This window comes from Glycine soja, chromosome 8, assembly GCF_004193775.1.
Source record: "Glycine soja cultivar W05 chromosome 8, ASM419377v2, whole genome shotgun sequence".
NCBI classification, from domain to species: Eukaryota; Viridiplantae; Streptophyta; class Magnoliopsida; order Fabales; family Fabaceae; genus Glycine; species Glycine soja.
The window spans coordinates 4,779,832-4,800,430 of NC_041009.1; the positions used below are offsets into that span (position 1 = coordinate 4,779,832).

Consider the following 20,599-nt stretch of genomic DNA (forward strand, 5'->3'; position numbering starts at 1 on the left):
CATGCTTTTGATGTAGGTGATGGCATCCTCAACAAAGGTTGCTTTGTTCATCTAAAATCAATATTAGGATTCATAATCAATTTCCATGGAACCATTTGGTGGACTAAATAAAAACTAATCCGAGAAAATGAATACTAAATTAATCATTAGATAAAGGAATATAATATGTATTAGAAAGTGAAGTTCAGGTGGTTGCATTTTGTGATGATGGTACTAAAGACCGCAGCATCAAAAGCCTGGTACTGAGCTTCTCCCTCCTTCTCCTTTTCGTCTCGCGGTTCTTGGATTTGAACCCTTGTCTCACAATCATAGTTTTTCTTCCTCATCCTTTTCCTTTTCTGCCACCTCACACCTAGTTCATTGTCTCCACCAATCTCCGCATAACATGTAATTAAGTATTATTAATTATATTCTTATAAGTTAAAAAACTTATATACGTGTCACATAAAAATTAGATGAGACCATGAACATTTAGTGGCGGAAAGCTACCTTATAAAAACTAATACATGTCAATTCAAATTGTTTTAATTCAAAATAAAATCTAAATATAAAATCAATTCTATATATAAATTAAAATAAAATCACGTTAAGTGATATTTCAATATGATTTTATATAACTCAACATTAAATCAAACACATTAAATGTATATACAAATGAAGAGATTAACATAATTTTTCTATACACACTAAATCATATAATATGAAAAATAAGAAATAAATATTTAAATTACATATAATGACAAAAGTAACATTTTTTCTCTTTACTGACTTTATATAATCAATGTTCACCATTTTTTTATAAGTGAGAATAAAAAAAAATATTAAAAATTTACAGTAACTCATCCGTCATATTCAATAAACTGATCTAAACTCCTAACAATGTATTCGTTAAACTCATTTTTTTATAGTTTAAACGACATTAACTTCTAACCGTCCAAAACCCTTAAGGACCTAAACTAGATCATCTAAAACCCTTGGGCCGCAGAGCATGCTCCAAGCCCAAACTTCAAAACAATTGAACAAACAATGGCTCCCTTTAGACCTTGTGTTGCAGAAGACACAAAAGAAGTCACAAAATGTATCGCGTTCTTCACCGCGCTTTCTGCACCGCCACCGAGCCCGCCACCACCGCCACCGTCACCGTTTCCATCAAGTCCATTTCGGAGGATCTGTACAAGGAAGTGAAGCTAAAGAATGTGGTGGAGAAGTTCAAGAAAGCCTCGGACATCGACCGCTTCCGCAAAAAAACCGGCATCTACGAAGACACCGTCCGCCGCCTCGCCGGCGCCCGACGCTTCCGGTGGATCCGCGACATCCTCGAGCACCAGAAGCAGTACTCCGACATCTCCAACGAGGGCTTCTCCGCGCGCCTCATCTCCCTGTACGGCAAGTCCGGCATGACCAAGCACGCGCGCAAGGTGTTCGACGAAATGCCGCAGCGAAACTGCAGCCGCACCGTGCTCTCCCTCAACGCACTCCTCGCTGCGTACCTCCACTCCCGCAAATACGACATCGTCGGAGAGCTTTTCAGGGACCTCCCAACGCAGCTCTCAATCAAGCCCGATTTGGTGACCTACAACACCATCATCAAGGCGTTTTGCGAAAAGGGTTCGTTTGATTCCGCATTATCAGTGTTTCAAGAGATTGAGGAGAAGGGTTTGAGCCCTGATTCCATCACGTTCAACACTTTGCTTGATGGGTTGTATTCAAAGGGTCGTTTTGAGGAGGGTGAGAAAGTGTGGGAGCAAATGGGTGTGAAGAATGTTGCTCCTGGTGTGAGGAGTTACTGCTCCAAGTTGGTGGGGTTGGCTGAGGTGAAGAAAATGGGTGAAGCAGTTGTGCTTTTTAGGGAAATGGAGAAGTTGGGTGTGAAGCCTGACCTCTTCTGCATCAATGCTGTGATCAAAGGTTTCGTGAATGAGGGTAATTTGGATGAGGCTAAGAAGTGGTTTGGTGAGATTGCAAAGTTTGAGTATGACCCTGATAGGAATACTTACTCTATCATTGTTCCATTCCTCTGTGAGAAGGGTGATTTCAAGACTGCCATTGATATGTGCAAGGAGATTTTCAACAACCGGTGCCGTGTTGACGCAACGTTGCTGCAGGGCGTGGTGGATAAGCTGGCGAGTGAGGGCATGGATACAGAGGCGAAGGAGATTGTGGAGATAGGGAAAACCAATAGGTATTGTCGCTATAGGCTAGATTTGCCAGCAGAGAAGTAGAATTATGTTAGTACTTAGTCGCATTTTATTGTTGTTCTTGCAATTTAAATGGTTTTTTTTTCACAATGATGGTTGGGAAATTGCCAACAATGGATTTTGTTTGGCATTGTGAGCTTAGTAATTGTTTGGTTCAAAATGGCTTATGCAGTCTGATTGCACTAGCTCCTTTTGCTGGTTAGATAGTACCCTTAAACTGCTCCCCTGCATGAAATTTCTTGTTATGTGAATTTGCATTTAGCAGTTTTAATATGGAATGCATACCTGCATGCACATATGAACTTATATGTGAATGTTTTGGAGTTTGGTCTCCCTACTGTTATCTAGGCCATCATCTTGAATGCTATATAGAAATATAGATTCGGTTTTAAGGCAAGGGCATTGAAGAAAGATTGTCAAAAAACGATAGCCTATGGGCCCTGGCAACAGGCAACAGCCTATGTAGACTCTAGTTGTCACTGTATTAATCTTCTGAAAAGTTTATCAAATTACTCTTGCTAAGGTATAAAACCTTATCAGTTTTTTTTTTTTTTTTTTATTATTAAGGGAGGACTAATATTGTAATTCAAAAGGATTAATTCGATAATTATTTAATATCTTTAAAAAGAATTAAATTTGTGAGTTTGGTTCCTCTAGAGTTAGAGATATACTTTAAGAATGATAAAAAAAGAAGAGAGATATACTTTAAGCCGTAAGGAGAGAAAATTAAAGATTTAGGGGAAGTTTGTTTCCTGGACTATTTTAGTTATTTTTTAAAATATATGATTGAAAAAAGTTTATCTTTTTTATCAGGTCATAAAAAAATTAATCCAAAGTGTATTTTATTCTTGAGAAAGATATAAATTTATGTTTTACTAATATTTAGTCTCGACAGAAGAGACAAAATAAATTATTCCCATGAGATAGAAATATTTCTTCATAAGTAAACATTCATATATGTTCTCTTAATAATCACTATCCACTACTATCTGATTCTTCCTTAATGATAAGTGCTTAAATTTTTTTTCAATCCTTAAAATTTCATGTCAAATTAATATTTTTGTAATTTGATTTATTGTCAGTTTCATTCTTATATTTTAAGATAATTTTTCTTTTTTTTTTTCAATGCTCCTTTTTTAATAAATAATTATTATTTTTCTTTCAATTATCATAATCATGAAACACATAAAAAAGAAAACAAAGAGTGTAATACAACAAAAGTTTTTATAATAAAAATATTTGTAATTATAATATATATTCTCACCAAAAAAATAACCCAACTAAACACTCTTGTATCAATGTCCAATTAGCTTTTTGGTCCCACCGCGAATTGTCCAAATTAATGTAGAAACCATCTGGTTTTACCAACCAATAGAAATACAATGCAGCTTCCTGATGAGTAGATCTAGATCATCCCTATTTGCAAAAAAAGAACCCGTCAAATTACAACAAGATGTTATGCAATAATCGACCGAGCCATGAGTATCGGTCCTTTCATGAGAGCCTTGTGGAGGTACTTGGAATTGTCCACCATATTTACATGCAAAAGACACTTTTGAGTCTGCAGGCATTGCAGTGGTGATCATCATCAAGAGGACTACAATAGACAGATGCAAAAGCAAGAGAAAAGCAGAAGATGTCAACATTGTTTAAGGTTGACATTTTGAAGAATCAAAGGATTTATGTCACTGATGAATGCGAGATGGGATAGGTGTCTCATTACCTTATAAACAAGAAAGAGGACATGAAAGAAAGGAAAGAGAAAAAAAAAAGGCTGAGAGAATCATTTTGATAGCAGTTTTGTTAGGATATATTAACTAGCAAATCTTATATTAATGATTGGCCATCGGGTCATCGGTTTAAATGGTACAGAGTATATATCCAATCTCAGTAATATTTTCAATTTTGTGCATATGAAAAAAAAAATTCACTGGAAAAAAATTGAATTCCTAAAAATATGTAGTTATATCAATTAAAATTATTTGTTTACTGAATATTAACTAAGAAAGTTATGTCAAATATATTTTGGTGAAAGTTACCTTAATTAATTTAAATTAGAATATTTAATGGCTATACTATTTTTTTTTGGACATCACTATTTTATTTGTGTGAAATATTAATTGATTTTGGTAATAATTAATTTTTATTAAAAATTATTTGATGATGAGTCTTACTTTTCAATCATTTTTTTTTTCATTTACGAAATTTAAAGTCGATATTTATTTTAAGGGATATGAGTTCAGTCCCATCCATTCTAACAATATATTATTTAAGTTTACTTTTTAATCTACCATCTTGTTCCATATATTATAAAATCTTAATAAGTTGGGTCTAAGTTCACATAAATAATTCTAAAAAAAGTTTCGGGTCAGGTAGGAATTAATATAAACCCGTCACTACCCCGTCTCACACTAACCCCAATCAATAATATTACAAAGTTATTAATATTTTGTTATTTGTTATTTAGTGTGGTTTAATATATTATATTAAAAATTACAATATAATATTTTTAAGGGCTATAATCAAAGTTTTGAATTTTAATTTATGAAAATTATAATCAAACTTTAAATTTAAAGGAATTAAAATAAAATTTTACAAAATTTATTTGGATGGAAAAAAACACTTGTTAATAGAGTTAGATGCTTTAAAACATGTTTTATATTTTGATGAACAAAATATGAGGAAATTTGGGAGAACTAAAACCGAAAAAAATCCGACTTAAATAATATTATTTTTAATTTATAAATCATACTTGTGATCTTATAAAAAAAAATTAAACTCGATCTCTTTATAACTTCTACTTAATAACATGAGATATGATAACATGGCATATTAAGTTTCTTGCCAATTCAACAAATTGGCTAGGTTGCCAGTTCACCTAGTTTGGCATGTATATATAAGTGTGCATGAAAGTGATGGAAGAATGGAAATGCTATTTTGCAGCATGAATTTAACATTTTTTCACATTATTTTTTAAAAAATTTTACACAATTGATTTTTTTTTTTTTTGACAGTTACACAATTGATCTTAGTACACCCTAATTAGAACATAAACAATTTTATTTGTTGTGGTCTAGCGAGATTATATATATCTCGATCCGCTCTATATATGTAGCATCATTTCATGAAACAATGGTCTGATTTTCTGAAATATTCTGCATAGCACCACCATAAAGCAACGATTTCACATACTCTTCTAGCTTCGATGGACTATTTGTGTCATAACTATACATTAGAGGTACCATCCGAGCAACATTGAGGCAACGTTTAGTGAAAGATGATGGTAAAGGATTTGCATCTGTCATGACTCATGAGACATTCTTGGTTGAGTCGTTTCCATGCATCCGAAACCATTCGAGTGACATGTTCCCGTGTCTGTTCAATAGAAACATGTGGGTGCTCCTTCATGTAGCACTTCATATACAACCCATAATTACCATCACCATTAACATCCTGCATTATTTTTTAAAATAATTTTATTAGCAAATATACAAAAAAAAAAATAGATAACATATAAGGAGTATTCATCTATACATCATGATTAACATCGATCCTGAGTTAATTAAATTAATTAAACATGGAATATATATGAAGAGAGGCAAGGTTGATGTTGATGTTTCAATGGTGGTGGAGTTAACCAATCCAAGTTGTACATTTTCAGATTCTCAATTATTTGTGGTCCAACACTCCAACTAGGTGAAACAATATGACGTTAGAAATAGTTGATTTTCTTCGTACCCGGTCCCCTTCAAGGTCATCACACAGCCTTAGAATTGTTGCTGTCGTAGATATAATGTTTGGGAATTCATCCATTATAGTCACATTTTCCTTGGTTATAGCCTGACCCATGAAAAAGAATGAGTACTGGACAAGGATCATATGCACCCCAGTGCTCACTATCCCATTTTTCATTTTGCTTCTTCTAAGAAAGCATTAGAGCCTTACCCACTGTAACATGCAAATAATAAATATAATTAAAAAAAATCCATCAGATATCATCAAGACTATATAAGGATGATAATTAAACCTAGGGGTCCTATTAAATGAAGCTAAAAAAATATTGAAAAGAAAACTAACATAGGATCCTAAAAATATAAAATAATAATGGTGTGATCCTAAGTTATCCTAATCCTCCTCCTTAGAGTCATCGATGCCAAGTGAGCTGTAAAAACCAAGGAAAACTCAAGAAGGGAGTCTTGTTATCATATGGATTCAACAAAGAACATTCTAATGTCTTTTTTTTTTTTTAATAAGCAATGAATAATATATTAATCATGAAGCACAAGCAGTGCAATAATACAAATAATTACCGGTCCACTGTGATTCCAAACAACCACAAGACGCAAACGGGAGATTTGGCAGTAAGCCCTCTAGAATCTCAATATATACAGCAAGCATGCATATATAGAGAAAGATACTAGCTAGAGATTAACCAAACTCCTCCAGTTACATAATTATTATGTCTTGTTATCTAATGATAAACACGTGCAAGTAGCTTCAACCTCATGTCACACATGTTATGCATGATTGCATTTAAACATTAAAAAACTATATGAAAAGCACTAAGCTAGGTTGTGATGGTGCCATTTCTTTTTTGACTGAAGACAATTGACAAATTAGGAGATGGAAACAAGCTCCACAAGAACCTTAAATTTGCATAAAATGAGGGGGGAAATAGTTATAAAAGGATACTAAAATTCAACAATAAAGTTGATTTGAGAGTTTTTGATATTTTTCGATAACTTCACATTCTTGGTTGAGTCGGTTACCTTCTTGAGATTTTTAGGTCACAACTTAACTCTGATTTTGTTGACAATATGCTCAGTGACGCAGTTACTGGCGGCAGATGGCAAAAAAAAAAGAAGATGGAAAGTAGGTTAGATTCAAAATATTATTTTTTAAGTGATATAAAATATTCTTTAATAAAAAGTCAAGTGGTAAATATTTTAAACGTATGCTATTTTATTCGGAAGAATCATACTATATGCTACTATTTCGAGACATGTTCAAATACTAATATGAATATCATTTAAAAAATTGATAAGTTACCGCTTTTTTTACAACTTGATAAATTAACATTAATAATTTCAAAACATTTTGGTTCGTAGTTTTATTTTAATCCAATAGTATTGTCATTGACCACTGAGCGCATGGATTAGATGGCCGCAAAAATGTTGACTTTATGACCGTTCATATATTACAAACACTCTTTTGAAACTTCTTAATTATTTTTTTCATATATTACAAATATTCATTTGACATGTTTTTTCTTTTTCTTCCCATCATTTCACTTATTGCATATATTTTCTCTTTTTACCTCTTTCACTCTTGATGTGTCATATGAAGTGTTCATGCATCATTAAAAGAGACAAAAAAAAATATGAAGTGCAGACTCCAAATTTGAGGTGAATGGATGTAGGGAAAAAGAAAGAAAAAAGTAAAAAGATGTTAAGAGTGATGAGATAAAAATAATGAAAAAAAGGTAAAAAGGAAAACAAATGGGATGGAAAACATATGTACACAGAATCTCTTTACCTCTGCATTTCCCAAGTCATCCCAAAGTCGAAGAATTGTTGCCGGGGAAGAAATGATGACAGGGTTTCTGTCTATGATTTGAACATTTTCCTTGGTTAATCCATCCCCAAAAGGGAGAAAGCATGAACCATCACAATATGCACTCCAGAGCTTACTATTCCATTCTTTAAGTATTCCTCAGCACTGGGCAAGCTCCTCTCCCAGAGGCAAACCATTTTGCTTCAACTGGGAAGGCTTTGCACAAACTCTTCCACTGCAGAAAAATGAACAATCTATTTCACCTTCTATGATAGTCAAGACAGTACGAGGTAGTTTGGATAAACTTCTCAATAAATAAAATAAGAAATTCTATGATAGTCAAGACAGTACGAGGTAGTTTGGATAAACTTCTCAATAAATAAAATAAGAAAATATAGTGACGTAAACTTCCTACATAGATGGCTAGTGAGGTTTTTATTAATCATCCAAAAAACTAATAGATATTTCACACCAATATTATAATTACCAATAAATCTTCTTGTACAAGTTTCTGTTTTTCTCTCATGTCTTTCTTTAGAAGTAATCATAATTTTAAAAAAAATACATTCTTACCTTAAAAAAGTCTTAATAGTAAGGTATTACAATTGAAAAGTTTCATATGTTAAATCTAATCCAAACTGGGCAATACACATATAATTAAAGTCTAAAGAAGCCATATGGGTGTTCTTGAATTACCGCATTTAGTAAAGAGTCTATGGGGTTCCACCCGTGCTTCTGGTAGACCTTGGAGCTGATTTCATTTGTGAGATTATAGAGGACTCTGAAGCATGCCTTCATGTAATCTGGTAGCTGCTCAATTGCTGTAATATCCCATCTGGCATTATTCAAAAATTAGTAATCATTGTTTTTAATTTCTTTTCATCTTTCCATAAAAAAAATTATTTTCGTCTAAGAAAACTCTTAACTAAAAATTAGTGATTGGCATTTACCTGCAAACAGCTTCTGTGAAAATAGTTAATTCATCTAGTGTCCCATAAACATCGAAAATGTCATCTATTATGTAGATTAAAGATATTGGTTTTTGTGAGCTCAACCCTTTCCTCTGACAAAGTAGGATCCGTGAAACATGTCAATGACCAAATGTACCATTTAAGTGGTTGGTTTCTCGCATATATTAACTCGTTGGCTAAACCAAGCCCTGTCCACCATCTGCAAAAACAATTGAACTATGAGGACTAGGTAGCTTAAATAAATTAGTCCAGAAAAAGTTGAAGTTAAATTTTCATACTTAGAAATTTGAGTGATCTCTCGATGGTACATGCATTCCCGCAAATTGAAATCCATTTGACCACTTCTTTTAAGGAATCTAACCATGTATTATTCGTGCCATGGAAATCACCAAAGAAATTTCTAGCAGTAAACATGGGAAAGCTTTTGTGAAAAGGGTGCTCTAAGGTTCTCTTCACAAACATAGCTTCGAGATTATCGATACAATCCACCTTTTCCTTTAGGACTTGGCCACTAAATTCTCCAGCTTCAGCAAGTATGTCTTCCCCTATTATGCCTAACTGTGAGGCTTCATATAAGTCTACCATTCCCATGATATTTTCACCAAGTTTTTGGTTGAACTTTCCCTCCTTGTTTGTGAACTTGCCAAACACCTCTGTGATGTTTCCAATGAACAAACGTTTTAGGCTTCCAATATCAAAAGGGAAAGCAATCACTCTTAAACTTTGGCAGGAAAAGGGGACGAAAAAGAATAATATATTTTTTACATATTTAATTTCTACTTTATTCCAACAGAAATTATTATATAGTTTAGGAATCCTAATCAATTTCATCATTATGTTTGTACATGTATCTTAAAATGGATGGAGATCATAATAGTCTCGAACTCGAACTGTGTAATATTTCTTTTAGATAAATATCTTTCACATAAGATAATTATGTTCAAGAATAAAATTAGTATATTTGGTAAAACTTTTCCTCTAATATCTAACCAATTACTGCACACCAGCTATGTACTGTATAATAATTTCTATCCACACAGTGTTTCATGGTTTTTAGCATAATAAAAAACTATGCACGTCAAAATATCATTTTCAGGGTATTAGAAACAAACCTTCAGGCACAAAGAAACCTTGTTGTCTCAATAGCCTGAAGCAAAGTGCAATCTCATGAATATCATTACCATAATAACCACCCGGAATAGTACTAGAATTCACATATTGCCTCCGTAGGAATGCTTCAATTTCCTCTTGGAAGTGGTAATCAATATTTAGGCGCTGCACGGCATCAATCATGTACAAACATCTTAATGTATTTTCACCCATAGTGTTCCTAAATTCATTCTTGACCACCTCCAGTTTGTCTTAGTGATTAATGCTGAGATCTCCCTGCCAAAGAAAGTACACAATTAGTTCAACCCTTGATGTTCTAGATATATTTTTTTCGTGTGTGCGCGCATGTTTGTTATCATTTTCAAGTTCTAACAAGAAGAAGATTAGCAAGACAGTACTAGTATGATTAAAATTTGGACATACAGTTTTTGTCAATAATGCTGTAGATCTTTCTTCTTGAACAATTTTCCATTTGATGGCAATGTGAAGAGAATCAAGTTTAGCAGGGTTGAAGCTATGAGAAAGCTGAGCCTTTGTTGTAATAATAATTTGAGGTTTGAAAGAAAGAATGCACAATTTGAAATACAGTGCCATGGCAAACAAAATATGTATGTGAAAGCTAAGTCAGCACTACAAGATAGATAGATACAGACACTCCTGAGATGAATCATCAATCATCAATTAGCTACATTTATAGGGTCACGAGTAAGAAGGTTTGGTCATTTGTGCATTTCGATATTTAGCGCACCAAATCAAATCATCTACAGTGCTAAGTATCAAGAATAACGTGTTACTTGGTACAAGTCATGATTACCGGTACAAGTCGCACAGTGCTAAGTATCTTTTTTTAGCCTGTGTCAATTTTTTTTATTTATAATTTATAATTATTATTATCATGATATTGAGTGCAGTATTTATTAGTTTTATTAAAGATTAATTTTCGCTAAAATTTAGCTGAAATTTTTAGTAGTTCAAAAAAGAGAGATACACACAAACCTAGTCAAATGAGGTACATATAAAAAAAAAAAAAACAGTAAAAGAGATGAATTTATATGTATCTCACTCACACAGAATTTGTCCAAAACTCACACTGTTATGTTAAGAGCAGAGAAAGATAAGGAACTCCTTGAATTCGAGGACAAGGATCCTCATGTGCTATTTTACTAAGGTTATGTAAATTCATCTCCCTTGATTCATTGATTGCAATTGCTTTTATACACTGATTTGTTGAAACAGATTTCATAATGGCTCTAACAGATTTCTAACAAATCACTAAAAAACTGATAATGATCCTAATTACAACCTCTAAATGGTTATAACTAACTTATTCTGAGGTCTATGGCAGTGCATTCTTTGGACGAAGCTTGCAGTAGCTCACACATAGTCCTTCAGGAGGACAAGACAAAAGTGAATGTGATGAATGGTTGAGATTCGAGATGGAGAAAAATTGATCAAGACATTTTTTTAATGTATATTTAAATTTGTTTTTCTTTTTATAAATAGAGAAAAAGGATCATTTTAATAATAATTTTACATTTTCATCTAATCATCAATTATAAAAAATATGTACATCTAATAAATTTTTCTGAATTAACAGATTATTTTAGTTTAATTTTCACTTAATACATCCTTTTTGAGGAATATATGTTGTCAAAAATTATGAATTAAGTTGAAGAAAAATCATAAAAAACTTATAGTTCCGTGTATTTAACTTTGAAGAATCAACTTATTCTTTTATCTAACTTAGCCTATGAGTAAACTTGTAGTTTTGTAACCCATGAAAATGTTGCATAAACAAAGACATTGTTAGATAAAAATAATAAAATTTATAATTTGTCTCACATGATAATGCTTAACTTTTTATTTATTGGTGAAAGATTATTTTAATTTTAACTTTTTAAAACATATCCACGTTACATAATGACACATAAATAGAAACACATCAAAGTATTGCATCATCATCTTTGTTACTTATTTAACAAGTAACAAATGGTTGATCCACATTTGCAAATCAAAAAATAAGAATCAAGTTGTGGAATAATTATAACAAAAAATCAACAATATAATATAATTAAGTTTTTTGTGTGTCAAGTCATAAGTCACGTCATACTATCATGTACAAAGAAGTCATATAATCACCCATTATCAATTTGACAGAGTTAATGGTTAGCCCATTTGCAAAATTAAAATACTAGATTTGTATAACAATAGCCTATTATCATCTCTTGTCTCATTAAACAGGTAATTGTACCTTCTTTGTATCCATAAAAATTGTTGTTCAGTAATGAAAATTTTGCTTTCTTTGTATTTGTATCCACAAAATTTCATTAAAAATCGGTGCTTTCTTTGTATTTGTATCCACAAAATTTGCAAAGGAGCTTTTTTGTATTTGTATCCAGAAAATTTGCTTTTCAATAATGAAAAAACGGAATATGAAATGCTTAACACTATTGTTATCATCAGTATTACAACCGCATAGAAGTCAAGTCAGTATAACAACTTAGAAGTTGGATTCATCAAATGTGGCAACGAACATTCCGGCGTGATGCTTTGGCCTGAATCTAACCATTTCAATCATTGCTCCCCGTAGACAAAAAGGGTAAATAAATTTAGTTTCCCATCATATAAATATAAAAAGTACAATAAATATATTTAGAAGACTTAAAGTGTAATAAATTTAACTTCCGTCATTGTTGATAAAATAAGCTACATGATACATAGGGACGAATTTGTCATTGAGATGATTACTAACATGATATGTTGACTAGATTGGATGAAAATGTCTATAAAAGATCATTTTTTGACGTAAATGTCAATGATTTTTTGTTGGACAAAAAATGTCAATATTTTTTATTGTAGAAAAAATGTCAATGATTTATTTTTGACCTAAACATCAGTACCTTCCATTCAACCAAGTTGTCATTATTGGATGGAAATGTCATTAATTTTTTATTGGATCTAAATATCAGTATGTTTCTATTGAACTAATGTGTTAGACCTCAAATTTTATTTCATTTAAAGGTAAAATATAATCTTAGGATAAATTTTTGCCATTTTTTATTGTTACAAACATAATAATCACTTAAAAAATATATTTCCAAACATAATTTAAAACAAACATAATAATAAAAATAATATTGATTATCAATTATAATTTGTCTGTCACAATAGAAATTATCCAAAATAAACATTGTACCAGTTTACAAAAATAAACATGGTAATAGTGTACCAATCATTACAAATTTTTTCAAATTATAATAATTAGTCGTAATCTACTATAAATAAAAGATAAATATATATCATATTTCACTTCTTCGAATCTTTACCATTTTATTAACGGTGACGAAAGTTAATGTCCGGATATATTTGTTACACTTTTTACACTTTTGGGGACTAAATTTTATATTTTTATCTTTTTAGGATGCATTTGTCAGCGGAGTAGGAAGATGAAAAGTCAAGAAATATTATATGACAAATATGTCCATGTGTTGACATTTAGAGATGACATTTAGAGATGACCACGTTGACAATTATTTCAATGACAAATTCATTCCTCTGTATCACGTAAGCTATTTTATTAACGATGAGGGACGGAAATTAATGAACAGATATATTTGTCCCACTTTTTACACTTTTGAGAACTAAATTTTATATTTTAATCTTTCATGAACACATTTGTAAGTGAAATACACATTCAAAATAAAAGTAACTATTTCTCCTTTTTTTTTTTTATCAAAGTCATACTGAGTCTTTTATTATTATTATTGTGCAAGTACTCACTTGAAGTCTTGATGCTTCAAAACATCATGTCCAAATTTGGATTGGGCCGAGTTTGACAAACATGAACTATCAGCTTTGTTATTGACACTACCAAATCATGCAAAATGCCTCTTTTGCCCACTTAGTAAATTGTTCTCACCCCCTCAAGTTCCCCACACCCAAACGGCCAAACCGCACCAACCCCACGACCATTAACTATGCATCAGGTATTGCTCTATATCTGCTGCAGCTAATTCTTTCCCCTAGCTCATTCTTTCTCTTCCTTAATAATCCCAACACAACTCTGCAGAGATAATATTAGTTTGATTTGTAGAAGAATGTGACAATAAAAATAATATGATACTTCGACACTTATTTATAGAAGAATAAATGAAAACAAAATATTTTCAAATAGAATTAGAATTGGGTATGGAACAAAAATCCTCTTTCCCAGCATGGATGTAAACATAATCCTGAATCAAGCTCTTAGGCGGGGTAGTGAATCAGGTAATAAACCTTTAAACCTTATCTTCTTTATGGATTACCAAAGCTATATCCAAAAGTCACTACAATTTGTATTGGACATGCTCATATCATAGTTTCTTATGAGTGTAAAAGTGATGAAGTCATTTTCAAATGGAATACGGCATAAAATGATCGGCCCTACAAGTTAGATCCACAGCAAAGACCAGCTCTTTGGGGAAAAAAGGTAGTGTTCTGGCAATATCTCATGGGAATGGCCATGTTTAACACTTTATGTAAACACATTATACAACATTGATTCATGTTTAGAACCACATTTGAAAATTGTAACTTGAGAATTATCACGTATAAATTCTCCAATATTTATGAACAAAATAAAGCAAACATGCATGAAATGGAAGGAGCAACCTCCTGGGCACCTTCTGGTCCTCCTTCAATGAAAACTCACAAACTAAACTATCCTAAAAGTAACTAACAATTTGAACACGGGAGGACTTTTTGCCCACCTTGAAGTTGCAGTGTTTACTTCATCATCAACCAGATGTTAATGAATTTAGCTTCTTTTCATACAATTTGGCACGTCGAAGAGCATCTAAGGCTTCGGCTTGTTTCCCAGAACGTTTCAAATTAAGTGCCTTGACTTTTTCTTCTTTGATTCTTTCTTCTAGCTGAATTCTCTCTTGGTTAGAGTTCTCAACTTTAGCATTGGATTTCACAGTCTCTTGTCTTTCTGGGTGGGGTTTTGACACAACACTTACATCATCAAGTCCAACAGCTTTCAGAGCAGACAAGAGTTGAGGATCAAGAAAATCCTCAACAGCCACATCATCTACACCCTCTGACTTATTGGAATCTTGAGCTGTCAACTCCTCCAGCTGGGTTTCAATTGCCTTTGCCCGTTCAAACAAAGCTTCAGCTTCCTCTATTTGGCCTTCCCTCCGTAGCTTTAGGGCTTGACGTTTGTGCCCTAGAGACTCCTGTTGCAATTTAAATCGATCACGACTACTCAATGGTTTTGCACTAAAATTTGATGATTCTTGTTTCTTTTGTACAACATTTGATGCATGGGAAACATTGTTCACAGTGGCAGAGGCAGAGGAAGAGGCAGTGTCTGGCAGCAAATTTCCATCCTCCAAGCCCTTCTCCAACAGCTTGGCCTGCCGAAGTTCCTCCTTAGCTTCTGTTAGTTTCCCTTCTCTTTTCAAAGTAACTGCCTTCCTTTTATGAGCCAAAATTTCCTGACGCAAGGGAAGGTGATGCTGAAAAGCATTATCCTGAACAGCATTTGACTCGTTTATGTTTGGCTTTTCAATTGCATCAGTCACTTCTCTTTTTTCAGTTGTATCACTGTTTTTGAATCCCCGATCTTGGTTAAAATTCACTGAAGAGTTCAAATGAATAGCAGGATCAGCTTGAGATGAATTGGCTGAACCAAGTTTATATTCTGTATGTTTTTTAGTCAATATTTCAGACATGTTACTACCATCACCAGTAAGTAAATCTACCATATCCGTTGAGTGGCCAGCTGAGGAGCTATGACCAATGTTTTTTTCTGCTTTCATCTTCTTTGAAAGATTTTCACTTGAAGTACTCCCTTCAGCAGATAATGAATGCTTACCATCTGCAAAGTGAGAGGTTGCATGAATTAAATTATCAGACATCCTTAAGATGGGAATATTTGTCTCATTGTTGATTCTTTCTAAACCAAATGTTGATTCAGAACTATTCTTACTTGACCAAATCACAGATGAGGCTGAAGCATTATCAACTTCAGTAGCAACCCCCAAACTTCCATGTCTTTCCTGGTAGTCAGATGATTCAGACAGAACAGATTGTTGATCCTTAGAAACATTAAGTGACAAGTCCTTGTTCCGGTTCCCAAAAGCTTCCATTTGGTCTTCCAAAGTTTTGGCTTGCCTTAAAATTTGCTCAGCCTCTTCTATCTCTCCCTTGCGCCTAAAAGCAAGTGCCTTCCTTTTCAATGTTAAAAGTTCTCTTTGAATCTCTCCCTCACTTCTTGAAGCTGTAGCAGGAATGCCTGAAGAAGAATCATGTGCAGATAGATCCACAGTGTGTGTAGCAGTAGCTTCCTTAACTGGATCTTCTTTTATGGCCACAGATTCAAATTCATCATCCTTCCACCCTAAATTAGTAAGCATTGAATTCAATGTAGGGTCATGCAAATCCTCTTCTGAAACAACCATGTACCTTTCTTCATCAACTGGAGGATTGAAAAGTCCATCTTTTGTCACAGTAGCCTCAACCTGAGGTTTATTCTTTGCAGCTTCCATCTCTTCCATCTGGGCTTCTAATGCTTTTGCCATTTTAAGAACTTCCTCTGCATCCTCAGCTTTCCCTTCTCGCCTGAAAGCAAGGGCCTTTCTCTTTAAACCCAAAAGTTCCCTCTGAATTTCAGTTTTACTTCTTGGAGCTTGAACCCGGATATTAGTGGAATGCTTACTTAGAGAAGCGTCATTGACTGGAGCAAAATGATTATCATCTTTCTTCAAAGACTTGCTTGGAGAATTATCATTATTGTCATCATTCCAACCCAACTCCCTAAGGAGCGAAAGATATGTTGGATCAGACATATCTCGATCTGTTACGTCATCTTCACTTCCTTCCTCAAGTGGCAGATTTCTATGGAAATCAGCTTGGTTATGATGAGGGACATTATCAGTGGTATTCGTTCGTGATGTTTTAAGATTTGAAGCCTTATCCATCTCCATCAGCTGTTGTTCAAGAGCTGCACCCTTCTGTGTTTCTTCTTCTGCTTCATTCATTTTCCCTTCCCTTCTCAATGTGAGAGCCTTCTTTTTCAAACTCAAAAGTTCTCTTTGAATCATCAATCTGCTTTTTGGTGCCACTGTGGAAGAAACATTATTAGTGGCACTAGTATTTCTCTCATGAATGGAATCTGATCCCTTACCAGCAACTTCAGAACTCACACTTTTCCTTATAGCAGTGGATTTTTGTGACACGGAATTATAGTCTTCAGGTTCAGAGCTGTTAAGACTCCTTTCTAATAACTTTGCCTTTTTCAGGAATGCCATTGCTTCTTCAGTATTACCTGCTCGCTTTTGATTAAGAGCATCTCTTTTAAGAAATCGAATTTCACTAAGCAAATGTTCTTTGTCAAATGTTTGAGACTTGGAAGATGTATTTTCAGGTTCAGTCCAACCTAATGATTCCAAAGCACCAGCTATTTCAGGATCCATCATATCCTCTTCGGTCACTTCAAAATTACCATCAAGGTCATCGGAAATGGCCAAAAGGCATTCAAAATCAAAATCATGCCCACGATCATGCAGATTTGGTAATTCTTTACCATCATCCATGCCACGAATTAATGCTGATAGCTCATCCTCAGAATCTTCAGCTTCAGCAAGGAGTTCCTGTTCTTCCAGTTGCTTTTCTAAAATTTTAGCTCTTTTTAATTCCTCTTTGGCTTCTGCAAGCTTACCCTCACGCTTCAGCATTAGAGCATTTTTTTTCAGAGCAACAACTTGGGACTTATCAATCTTGCTGCCCTTTTGTTCACCAGATTTTGTAAAGACTTCTCCAATTATTGATGAGAGTTCACCCTCCAAACTCAAGTTTGATGACTTTTTGTCTTCCTTATGTAGATCCATATCAGACCATCCCAGATCTCTAAGTTCGGAAGTAAGATCATTCTTTTCTCTACCAACATGAGAAAGTGACTTTGTTTTTCTGTCAGACTCTGCAGAAATGCCTTTGTTAAGCACGTCAGACAAGTTTCCAGAAGGCAAACTCTTCTTATGAGACTTTCTTAACTGAATTTCCAAAGCATCAGCCTGTCTCTCAAGCTCCTTCCCTCTCTTAAAAGCTCTCAATGCCTCGTCAGATTTCCCCTCTCCTTTCAGAATTTTATGCTTCTTTTTCTCCTCCAAAGCTTGCTTACGTAACTCATCAGGAGTGGTGGATTCCAAATCAATTCCCAAAACATTAGGCTTGTCATTTGAGACAATTTTTTGTATGTCTTCATCAAAATTGGAATTACTCGAAGAAGATGCAACGCCAACAGATCTCTGTCCACTAGGAACTTTGTCACTGGTTTGACCAAGAATCTGGTTCAAAACTTCATCTTCATCTCTAGGTGCTGATTTCAAGCTTCCTAGATAAATTGAAATGAATATTCAAAAGTATGGAACAATCTAGTGGTAATAAAAGTAAAATAAAGGAATGCTGCTCTAACAAAAACGCGTGGTTTGAAAGACATTAAGAAAGAAAAAGATATACCTCTCCCAGGTCTGCGTCCATGTCGCAATTCAAACCGTGCTGCCTCTTCTAGCTTCTTACAAGGTTCACAAATACGCACAGGTGAATCACCTTGTCCGCGTAAAACCATTCTTTGTCGAGTACAACTGCCGCAAAAGATTCCCCCACACCTCCTACAGTGATGCTGAAAAATAAAATAAAATTGCAAAAAAAGTAAATAAAAAATTTTTGGACAAAGAATTCAGTTTGAGTTCAATCAGATTCATTCTTATACTGTAACCAAAAAAAATTCATTCTTATAAGCAAACGTGGAAGATCATCTTCCAGTACTCAGCATCTCATGTTTCACACAAAATGATGAAATGAAATCGACAAGCATATTATTCATTTATTGCAATCAAGGACTCCATGAAGCTTCAAACTACAATGCTGATAAAAGGATTCAACTCGGTAAGCTTCAAGCACGGTGAGTGATCCTCTCTTAGGCAAGTTACAGATGCAATGCACCAAGGAAGGAGCAAGAAAACACTTTCACATGACATGAACAATTTATACTTGCTAACTTTATATGAATGGGTAGGAAGCAAAAGAGGAAAATGAGCTGCAATTAGACATGGCTTCACAGAACAAAGAGAATTTGCACACAGCAATTAGATGCAATTAACTAATCTGATCATAAAAATCAATCAGCCTAACTCGATTAACCCAAACATATCCGCGACCCACTGAACTAAAATTTAATCACTCTTTTCATTAAAAAAAAAGTGCAAACTTAATAGGAAATTAACTATCTGCATCATACAAACAAACAAAAAAAATTCATGACTACACACAAGCATCCAAACATCGAAGCCAAAAACAAACTAGCATAACGACATCAGCCACAAAGTTATAATCATCCACGAACAATAAATGAGCGAAATTTTAACGACTATAAGATTTTCTAAGATGCCCACATAAAATCCAGCATTCTAAAGGGAAAATAAATCATGGGTTTTCCCTCTAATTGCAAAAAGTTTCAGTATTTACAACAAAATATATGAATAGAGTGGAAATCGAAAATCAAAAATGATAACCGGAATTAACCTTGCGATTGATGAAGGTGAACTGAGAGGAACATCCCTGGCAGTGTGAGGCGTCGACCACCCAATTGTTCCCTCGCAGCGAAGGCTTTGACGGCAACCCGATCTTCTCCAACATGTTGTTGCTCCTTTTTACGTCTTCTTAAGATCGAAAAGCGCAGAACTCAAAAGAAAGGTACAATACAAAAATCGTGTTTTGGCACAGTGAGAGACTCTGATGAGAAAGTAAAGAAGAAAAAGCGATGATGGTCGGTGATGACGATCGCAGAACGAGTTCACGACTCCGGTTCCTGCACGCCAAGTTGCTCGTCGTAATTGTCAATTGCAAAGTACGTCGTCGTTTTTGCTTTGCTTTTTTATTTATTTTTTAATTCAAAACAATTTTAAAAATATTATTTGATGAGCCCAAAATTATCAAACCTAGACAAATTAGGGATAAAGTTGGCACATGTTATTCTCGTAATCCATTTTGTTATTCCCACATCCCAACTTTTTTTTTATTTGTTCCAAAATAATACTTTTGACAAAAACACTTGTCTGTTGTGTTGGACACGGATTGATATGCGAAACACGTTTTTATTGTAAAGCTTGATATAAAATGAAAATATGTTTTATTGTGTATTTAAGTTTTTTTTTATAAATAACTTTTTAATTAGTTGATTAATATTAAATGAAATATTAATTAATTTGGTTCATCTATTTGAATTTTATTTATGATTTAAATAAGTTAAGTAAATGTACTCGTACAAAATAAGTCAATGTAACATCAAACAATATAAAATATGTAATCATATAATCTATTTTTTTTTTATTTCCCATAATCATCATCCCTGAGGTATGATTAAACATAAAATATGAACACCTCTTCCAACAAGAATTCAAATCTTAATTCATCATAAAATTACTTATATAAAAATAATTTTCTGGATGTTCATTATACACATTAATTTATTGTGTGATTGTAACTAAAACAAAATTTTAAAAATGATTAATGTTAAATAAAAGCTTTGCCAGTCCGTTGTCTAGTCATGGTTTGACTACATAGTCTCATTAAAGTTATTTATTATAGCAAAAAACAAAAACATTGAAGTTATTTAACTCATTGAGTAAATTTGGAAAGCAACATTTCATTTTCTGTTGTAATATGATTCAGTAGCACATCCATCTATCGGTAACACAAGAATACAAAACTATGAATACAAGC

The 20,599-nt window shown here is 33.5% G+C and overlaps 2 protein-coding genes and 1 pseudogene across 3 annotated transcripts; 1 reads left to right on the forward strand and 2 right to left on the reverse strand.

The window, feature by feature from the left end:
• The first annotated feature begins 1,018 nt into the window (after positions 1–1,018).
• Positions 1,019–2,521, forward strand: LOC114421332 (pentatricopeptide repeat-containing protein At1g55890, mitochondrial-like). The gene has a single exon (XM_028387205.1). It carries the CDS (start codon positions 1,077–1,079, stop codon positions 2,220–2,222), a length of 1,146 nt encoding a protein of 381 aa, XP_028243006.1. The 5' UTR covers positions 1,019–1,076; the 3' UTR covers positions 2,223–2,521.
• A 2,734-nt stretch (positions 2,522–5,255) lies between these two features.
• On the reverse strand, positions 5,256–10,426 carry LOC114422222 (annotated as a pseudogene).
• Positions 10,427–14,286: 3,860 nt separating this feature from the next.
• Positions 14,287–19,730, reverse strand: LOC114421333. 2 transcript variants are annotated; one of them, XM_028387207.1, is made up of 4 exons: positions 19,400–19,730; positions 18,335–18,497; positions 15,807–18,209; positions 14,287–15,695 (listed from the first exon to the last, which is right to left on the reverse strand). In XM_028387207.1, the coding sequence occupies exons 1-4, from the start codon at positions 19,511–19,513 to the stop codon at positions 14,608–14,610; spliced, it is 3,768 nt and encodes a 1,255-aa protein (XP_028243008.1). In that variant the 5' UTR covers positions 19,514–19,730; the 3' UTR covers positions 14,287–14,607. The 2 variants fall into 2 exon arrangements, with proteins under 2 accessions (XP_028243008.1, XP_028243007.1); XM_028387206.1 differs by having other exon boundaries at positions 14,287–18,209.
• Positions 19,731–20,599: the final 869 nt, after the last annotated feature.